General features: G+C 37.2%; 1 protein-coding gene across 1 annotated transcript; it reads left to right on the plus strand.

The window, feature by feature from the left end:
- Positions 1-2109: 2109 nt before the first annotated feature.
- On the plus strand, positions 2110-8027 carry ftr82 (finTRIM family, member 82). Its single transcript, XM_016288591.1, has 7 exons — positions 2110-2892; positions 4422-4517; positions 4938-5171; positions 5584-5743; positions 6318-6374; positions 6665-6733; positions 7231-8027. Exons 1-7 carry the CDS (start codon positions 2308-2310, stop codon positions 7749-7751), a joined length of 1722 nt encoding a protein of 573 aa, XP_016144077.1. The 5' UTR covers positions 2110-2307; the 3' UTR covers positions 7752-8027.
- The last annotated feature ends 1529 nt before the right edge of the window (positions 8028-9556 follow it).

The following is a 9556-nucleotide window of genomic DNA, read 5'->3' on the forward strand; positions in this document are numbered from 1 at the left end:
ACCATATAAGGAGAGAGGTGAAACTATTTATGAAGTGATGCAAGATTTGTGCCTGGGTCAGAGCTTGATGGCAGGACCTTGTGTAACCAATCAAAATGTAATAGGTGTTGGTTTCTTTCAGTGTGGCGTCATCTGGGCTCTGGCTGGACCAATGGCTAAAGCAGAAATACACAAAAATATGTCAATAATTAAAAAGAAACCATTTCCACACAAGGAAATGTGTTTTCCTTTCAACCACAAGTTGTATTTCTCCCACACAACCCAAAACACTTCCAGGAAAAAGAGTCAGAAAAAGCTTCACAGTCACAGAAGGAATCTCTTTGGCATGAGCTAATAAGTTGCTGGTTGCATAACATTAGCACTGCAGGTGAGTCTGCAGGTGGTGACAGAAGTCACATGGCATATCACGTCCTACGAAAACTTAGCCCAAGTTCTTTCATGCCCTGCCCCCTACAGATTCACAGGATATTTAGTAGGAAAATAGGTGAAACTAACTCTGAGACTCTTAATGTATACAGCACTTGAGACCAAGGTGTAAATCATTAGGGGGTGTTGGGTGGGGGTCTACCATCTTCAATCAAACCCTCCTAAAGGAAAACAGACAATTTTACAGATAAGTTAAAAAACTTCTGACAAAATGTCCAGTATCCATAAAATGGGTCTTAATACTGTCTGAAAGTATAAAGGGATAGTTTGCCAAAAATAGTTAAAAGAAAGAAAGAAAGTGTTTTGAACAATGTCAACATAAAACATACAAGTCAACTGTTATTGGTTACCCACATTCTTCAAAATGTCTTCTTTTTTGTTCCACAGAAGATAGTCTGTCAGGTTTGGAACAACATGAGTGTGAGTCAATGATGACAGAAGTTTCATTTTCGAGTGAACTATCGCTTTAAGACATTCTAGTTTTTTTATTACCCTGCATATGATTTATTAATTGTAATTTTTATAAAATTATACTTATGTTTTTTGCCAATTTTGCCCTTTCTGTTTCAAAGTTGTATCTGTAAAAGTGCCGCACAGCATTCAAAAGTGGTGTGTGACTTGTGCTCACATCATATATTGCACACTTTTCATAAACTGCAGGTTCATTTTAATTGCAGTTAATTATATAACTTTTAATTTTATGTCTTCATATTTAATGTCCTGGAACTCTTTGTATTGCTTCTGGGACATACAAAGTGTGCCTGTATTGTTAGTGACAATTAACAACGCAAATAAATCTAGTAGTATGCCAAGACAGTGCCAAAGCAATAACAGTGTGCAAATATCTGTACAAACTATTCTGAAAACTTGAAATTTGAAAATTCTACAGGTTTGAAATATGCTAAAAAAAACTAAATACTGTTCATTCTTTTTTTTTTCTGCCGCACCCATCGAAAAACAAACTGATGACATATTTTCAAGTCTGCAGCACCCAATCCAGTTCAACTGGCCTTAGTTCATACATTCAGATCAACTCACCTCACACACTAACAGTTACTACTGTTTGTTTAGTGCAGTGAGCGGAGTACCACATGCCCTTGTATTGTAAAAAAAGTCGGTTTCAATGCAATAAATTTTACAGTGAGAACTTTATAGGTCATATTATATATACCAAATAGGTGTGCTACAGAAGGAAATATGTCTAAAAAGTTTAATAAGCAAAATTGTAATATTAAATCTAAAAATTGTAATATCAGAAGAATCATTATTTAACTAAGCTCAGCTGCAGTAAGCATTGAACCCAATAATATTTAAAGAATAAAAGCAAGAGAGTAAGCAAGCATGAAAAAACAAGCTTTGCAACATATCAAAGCCAAACAAGAAAGGCCAATTATTAACCGACTGTGGTTTTAAAGTAACTGATGCAAATGTCCTTCAGCTAATGGATAAGCAGTTTATGTGTGTGAAACAGAGCTTTTCATGTTAAGTTTCATCCTGGATGCCCCTGCTTTGTACTACAATTCATTCATTCTGAACTGTACCTTTTTTCCTTTAATGTCTTTCACTCCACCCCTGGCCCCTCCCTCAACCTCTCTCTCTTTCTCTCTCTCTCTCTCTCTCTCTCTCTCTCAAGACTCCTGGCTCAACCTGTTTATCAGAGCTGGGTAGTGCTCTAATCTCTTTCTCTCTGTCTCCCTTCCTCTCTCTCGCCAACACACTCCCTCAGTACAAAGAGGAGGGCTTTGCTTCCTTTAATTAATAACCTGTGGAATTCAGAAACCCACGGCTGTCTGTAGTAAAACACCAGCCAGGCAGCGTTTGGCTCCTTTTTCTCTTTTGGAAACATTTCAGACGCTTGGTTTTTGAATAAGGTGAGAAAATATGACTGAGCAAATGTCTCCAGACTACTTCAGCTGCCCTCTATGTACGGAGTTCCTGAGGGACCCCGTGGCAATCCCGTGCGGTCACAGCTTCTGCATGGACTGTATCAGTGGCTACTGGAACGAGGCTGATTACACTGGCATCTACATCTGTCCCCAGTGTCGGATCACGTTCACCCAGAGACCTGTGCTGAGGCCAAATGCCACTCTCACCAAAGTTGCAGAGAAGATCAAGAAGACCGGCTTGAACTTAACACCTCCAACGAATGGAAGCTATGCTGGCCCTAGCGATGTTCCTTGTGACTTCTGCACTGGAAAAAAGCTCAAGGCTGTCAAGTCCTGCCTCAACTGCCTCGCCTCTTACTGCGAAAAGCACCTGAAGCCCCACTATGAGTCTGCCACCTTCAAGAGGCACAAACTGGTGGATGAGCTGGGGAACCTGGACCGTAAGATCTGCCCTCAGCACCAGAAGAGCCTGGAGTTGTTCTGTCGTACCGACCAGATGTGTATTTGCGCCCTCTGTACTGTCAGCGAGCATAAGGGACACGACATAGTCTCAGCCGAAGCAGAAAGGGGTGAAAAACAGGTAAGGAAAATGTACTGCTTGAGTAAACTTTACTAGGAGAGGCTATGGGGTAGAGTGGCTGTGGGGTGACAAGTTGAATTTGTTTATGTATATGATTATATTAATGAACAAGAAATGTTCTTGAGATTGTATAAGAGAGGTTTTCTTAAAAATAAGCTGCCAAGAAGCTATGAAGATACACCGTATATCCAGTTCTGTGTTATCGCAAACACGCTGGTCCAGATCATTACATAAAAACTAATGAGGAAATATGGAAAAGAAAGGGAGGAGATGATGATTAAACAGATAGAAAGAGAGTGAGGTTAGTGAAACTTTCATCCAGATATAGTTTTCCAATACAACTCCCAAACTATAGGAGTCACAAAAAGGGTGTGTTCCCTTACAATGGACAACTCAGAGGTTACTTGTCCTAAACTGGCCACCTTTCTGAGAAGATTTGTTTTTGTGAGAGAAAAAAATAACTGTTATGAGCAACAGGAGATGAGAAAGAGGGCAGGTCTGGATTCTGGTGTAGGGAGAGGCAAGGAATGTGAACTCAAGAAAATCAGGCGGGAGCTTACGGACCATCCTCAACCTCCCCCCTCGCTACGAGTGGGGAAAATAGCACACTGCTTTTTGCACCTTGACCCAAAGTCATCATAAACCTCAGCAGATGAGTATAGCTGAAAGAAATGTTGACAACCGCCTCCTCAAACTTGAGTTTCACTTGAAAAATGACTTGAGTCACTGTAACTGAAATAACTATTAGGACAGTAATAACAAACATCTCACCAAAACTATTTATAGATACTGGCCAGATGTTTACTGATCCATCAATACTCTGGAGCTCTGAATAGAAGGAAGACCTTCAAAGGTTTATGATTTCAAAGCTTTTCCTTCAATTCATCAGTACTGAACAAGCTTAATAACAGGGAGCACAGCAGTTTATGTATTTTTGTACTGTTTTGACTGAACTGTCACGGGTGCTGTTTAGATACAGTAATTATATCTGTAATCTAATACTTATCGCAGGCACTAATTGCGAATGGTTTGTTTGTTCGGTTAAATGTAGGGAATCCCAGATTTAAGCCCTCATGTCCCATGGCACACACTACACACACACTTTTATTCACCCCCTCCCCAGATTCTCCACATTCCTTCAAGCTTATCTTGAAGAATGGTTCGGTGAGCTTGGCAAGGGGTTGCTCTGAAGCCCCCCTTCTCTTACCCTAAAGAATCGAGCGTGTGCACCTTGAAATGTCTCTCCGGTGAACAGACACAGCTAGTTTTACATTCCTGGCGTGATTAACATTCCCCTCTCTTTTCAAAGATAAAGGCATCCATGTGAAGCAGGCTCTTCAAATTCTAGGAAAAAGCGTAACATAGAATTAACATACATGAAGATCTGTGACATGAGAGGAAGTGTTGTATTATATAGCTGTACATCCACTGAATTATCAAAGTTGGCCATCAATAACAATAAAATGTTTGTATTCTAATTTAATCTGTCAATAGAGACTAAGGTATGTTTTCTCTTATTTCATGAACAGAAGCTTCTTGGAGTGTCCCAAGCAGAGATCAAACAAAAATGCCAGCAGAGGACCAAAGAACTGGAGGAACTGAAGACAGCAGTGGATTCTCTCAAAGTATGTTTTAGATTCAATTGTAATTTGTAACAGTTCATTTTATTATCACTGCTCATTATCAAAGTCACACCATAATGTATTAGACCAAATAAGAACAACCGAATACACTGCTTTATCTGGGCAAAGGTGAAATAGCACAAGAATGTTTATCTGTTAAGTCAGTGTGCAACTGTTTCAATCTGGGAATGCAAACAGTCCTTGAAAGTGGCCATAATTGTTCTTTATGAGATAATCCAATGCTAGTCTTCTAGATACATGCTGATACATGGTCTTTTGTTAACTGCAGCAGCAGTTTGAGTAATTTTACTGAGTTGTAAAGCTTATCCAGAAAAAAAAGAAAATGAAGAGACACAAACAGTTTCCTACTGAATGAATGGACAATGAACTGACACTCTTAAACTTGACTCCTTTTTACCGCAGAGCTCCGCACAAAGGGCAATGACCGAAAGCAAGAAGATGTTTGATGAGATGATCACGTCCATTGAGAGGATGAGGTCAGAGGTCACCAAACTGATCAACATCAATGAGAGGGCTGCATTCAATCAGGCGGAGGGGCTGATGGAGCGACTGGAGCAGGAGATAGATGAACTGAAGAAGAAAGAGACTGGACTTAAACAGCTTTACAGCACTGAGGATCACATCCACTTCTTACAGGTACTTAAGGACAGGAATTTTCCTAATAGAATCTGAGGATCCCCAGGTGGACAAAGAGGGTCCTAGGGGGTCTGTAAAACATTTTGAGGAAAAAAAACTTTTTTCATTTGCTTACAATATCCACACAAAAGCTACTTATTTAAGTTTACATAATATCATGTTTTTTTCCCCTTATGCAGTAAAAATGGGACCTTATATACTATATTATATGTTAGGAAGGGGGTCCCACACAAGGCATCAAAAATAATTGTCAAACTTTTTGGCATCAAAACAAAAAAAATTACTGTAAGATTCTCCTTATCACATGAAAGTTTAAAAGACATTTAGATTAACAGAGTTACCCTTTAGTAATCAAGGCTTGCAATATTATACTCTACATTTTATGCACTGAGATTTCTCTCTTTTTAAACAGAACTTCAATTATCTTTGCACTCCGACTGATGACGGCTTCATACCCAGAGTGTCTCTGAACCCAGACTTCTCCTTCAGTGCAGCCAGGAAAGCTGTGGCTGAGATCAAAGAGAGGCTAGAGGAACTGGGCAGAGACGAACTGAGAAAGATCTCAAAATCAGGTCAGAGCACACAATGCACCGTACATCAGATACAGGCATAGTTGTCGGGTGAATTTGCCCTTGCTTGCTGTTCTGAACACACTGCCTCTATTTTATATGATCTTGGACAGTAAAGTGTACAGCTGAACTTAGTTTCTCTCTAAAGAGCCACATTGTGCACTTTTGTTACAGTATATCAAAATGTATAATTTCTGGGCCAGCTGTAAAATAATTTGAGTCCTAAAAGAATAACCAACAATTAAACAGATCAGTCTTTAACTCTGACAAGTCAAGCCTTTTAGTACCGAGTGCACTTTACAGTACATTCTCAAGTTAGCAAGGAAGTCATGTGATTGTATGTAGAGTGTAAACAGGGCTTAGAGTTCCTCCACTTCATTTCCAATTCACTGAGCAAAGTTCAAATGATAAGCAAAAGAGCTATTCTGATTGGATGAAGTAGTTAGCGCAAATTCTATTAATAGAATTTGAAACAACAGGATTTAGTGCCTTACTTAGATCTGCTGGCACAAATCTAGCATTTCTTGTTTAATTTCTTGTTTAATAAAGTTTTCCTGACGTGTACGTTTTATAACAGTGAATGAAGTACCAGTGTACACTGTGGAGAATCGCACCAAAGAGAAAACTACCAGAGGTAACACAAATTTACTTACACTGTATATTGATTTACACTGATCACATATGGGTGGTGCAAATATAAGCTATAAACATAGTCTAAAAATGGCAGTATGTAAAACATGCATGAGAAAACTAACTGTTTAAAAGTTTGGGGTCTGTATAAGATCTCTCTTATACTGAACAAAGCTGCATTTCTTTGATCAAAATGAAAAAATAGTAATATTGTAAAATATTATTAAAAAGTAAATGAACTGTTTCTATTTGAATATATTTTAAAATGTACATTTAATTCCTTCCTGTGGTAAGTTAAAGAAGTTCATACAGTGGACAGTGCACCTCCTGCAGAACCCAGGAGCAGATCTGAATTTCTGAAATGTAAGTATCTAGAAATCCTGATATTTAAATACTCAAATATTGGTCTTCGGTAGATATTAAAAATATACTGGACATTTATTGCTCATGCTCATTTTCTCTATTTTTACATTTAACACCTAAAGTTAATCTTTAAAAACACTAATAATGGAATTACATATTATCTTAAACTAATCTTAAAATAAATATCTATTTCTCAACCTGCACATTTTTGATGCCTTGTGATGCCTAAATTGATTGGCATTTATAACTTGACTGATCATAGTTGTCAGCGTTTTCTACTTTGGCGTTTATTTTGGACGAAATTGATATCAGCCATTTATTAGTTGTCAGCCACAACATGAAATTATTCATCAGCTTAGTTGTATTACCCAGAATTTTTATATTGTTCCTAGTCCAAATAATGTTTTCTTTCATTATTAGATGTAGATATCTGAAAACATACAGAGACAGGTATACAAAGATCTGTTAAAAGCAACTTTTACCTTTTGTGTTTCCAGACTACTGTCAGCTGAGACTAGACCCACATACGGCGCATAAGGAGCTGTACTTATCTGAAGGAAACAGAAAGGTGATTAGAACCAGAGACCCGCAGCCATACTCAGACAACCACGATCGCTTTGATAGCTTTGCCCAGGTGCTGTGTCGTGAAGCTCTGTCAGGTGGCCGCTTCTACTGGGAAATTGAGTGGAGTGGGGAATTCTCGATCGGAGTGGCCTACCGGGACATTAGCCGTAAGGGTAAAGGCTCCCTGTGCTTGCTAGGCTACAACGATAAGTCCTGGAGCCTCCTCTGCTCTGACACAGGGTACTCGGCCTGGCACAACAGAGTAGACAAGGCTGTTAGCGGCCCTCACTCTTCGAGAATAGGGGTCTTTCTGGACCACTCTGCAGGGGTGGTGGCGTTCTATAGTATTAGTGAGACCATGACACGTCTGTATCGTTTCGAGACCACATTTACTGAGCCCCTCTATCCTGGGTTTGGGGTAGGAACATCAGTCAAGATCTGCCAATTAAAATGAACACTACATGAAATGTGTGCGTTTCATGAAGAATCTGAAGTGAAGGAGAGACATCGTTGCTGTTTTTTTCTATGATTTTATATTTTTTTAACTCTGTCTTTTATGCTGAATGCCATTTGTCAGCTGTCGTCTCAATTTTTGCAGGGTCTGGAAGAATTAAATCACTTTTTAGAAATGATTCTATGTGCAAACAATATAAATGTTCTCTTAAATAAAGGCTTAAATAAAGAAAAAAAATTCTCAACGTGTGTATCCAAAAGACATTATAAAGCAACACTATCAATGGCTTCTTCATATTTCAATAAAGTTATAAAGTTGTTATACATACTGGTCTCTCATTAAATAAATGTGGTTTAATAAAAAAAAAAAAAATCTTAGTTAACACTATGAAGAACAAAAAAAAAATGCTGTTTTTGTTGTTCGGAGTGGGTGTTCCAACTGCTCAAATGTTATTGGTAAGAAAGTGAGAAAGAAAATATAATTACATATGACATATAGTGGCAGGAAAAATAAGTCATTTCTTTTGACAATACGTTTTTTTATGTTCACATAGGCACATAGATGCTGTATCTCGTTCAGATCACAATTAAAAGCATAATATTAAAATTAATAATAATATTACTCAATGATGTAATTGTTTTAAACCTCTGAAGTGAAAAAGTCCTCACAACAATCTCCGCTTGCGCACGTCAAGTTAGGGAGTCTCTCAATAGTGCAAAATCCACAATAAACTTGGTTAAATATGTGCATTATTCCATAAAAAACACTAAAACCGTGATCCTTTTATAAAAATCTTAGTTAACACTATGAAGAACAAAAAAAAAATGCTGTTTTTGTTGTTCGGAGTGGGTGTTCCAACTGCTCAAATGTTATTGGTAAGAAAGTGAGAAAGAAAATATAATTACATATGACATATATTGGCAGGAAAAATAAGTCATTTCTTTTGACAATAAGTTTTTTTATGTTCACATAGGCACATAGATGCTGTATCTCGTTCAGATCACAATTAAAAGCATAATATTAAAATTAATAATAATATTACTCAATGATGTAATTGTTTTAAACCTCTGAAGTGAAAAAGTCCTCACAACAATCTCCGCTTGCGCACGTCAAGTTAGGGAGTCTCTCAATAGTGCAAAATCCACAATAAACTTGGTTAAATATGTGCATTATTCCATAAAAAACACTAAAACCGTGATCCTTTTACATGTGTAGTTTATGTTGGCAAATAAATTAAGAATAGATTAAGATGATTTTTAACTTTTAAATGATTATTATATCTGTTATAAATATGTATGTAAACTGCATATCTTAATGAAATAAATGTATTTAACTATGTGGTTGTTTTATTGAAAAAGCTCAAATCACATACAATGTATTTATATATACATGCAGCATATAGTACACAACTTAGATTAAATATATATATATATATTTAGTGCATCTATTATACATTTATCAAATATTCAAATCTATATCACTTCCTGGTCATGTGGCCTGATGATGTCACACCAGTTGTAATATCTTCACACAATCCTGACACACATCATACATCACTTGGATTTTGGAAATATGATTTTGTGTATTTTTTTGTGAATTTCTCGAATATTTAAATCTATATAACTTCCTGGTCATGTGACCCCAAGATGTCACACCAGTTGTAGTATCTTCGCACAATCCTCACACACATAATAAAAAACTTGGATTTTAGAAATGTAATTTTGTCTATTTTTTATGGATTTTTCAAATATTCATATCTATATAACTTCCTGGTCATGTGACCCCAAGATGTCACACCAGTTGTA

This window comes from Sinocyclocheilus grahami, unplaced genomic scaffold, assembly GCF_001515645.1.
Source record: "Sinocyclocheilus grahami isolate Dianchi unplaced genomic scaffold, SAMN03320097.WGS_v1.1 scaffold12.1, whole genome shotgun sequence".
Lineage (NCBI taxonomy): Eukaryota > Metazoa > Chordata > Actinopteri > Cypriniformes > Cyprinidae > Sinocyclocheilus > Sinocyclocheilus grahami.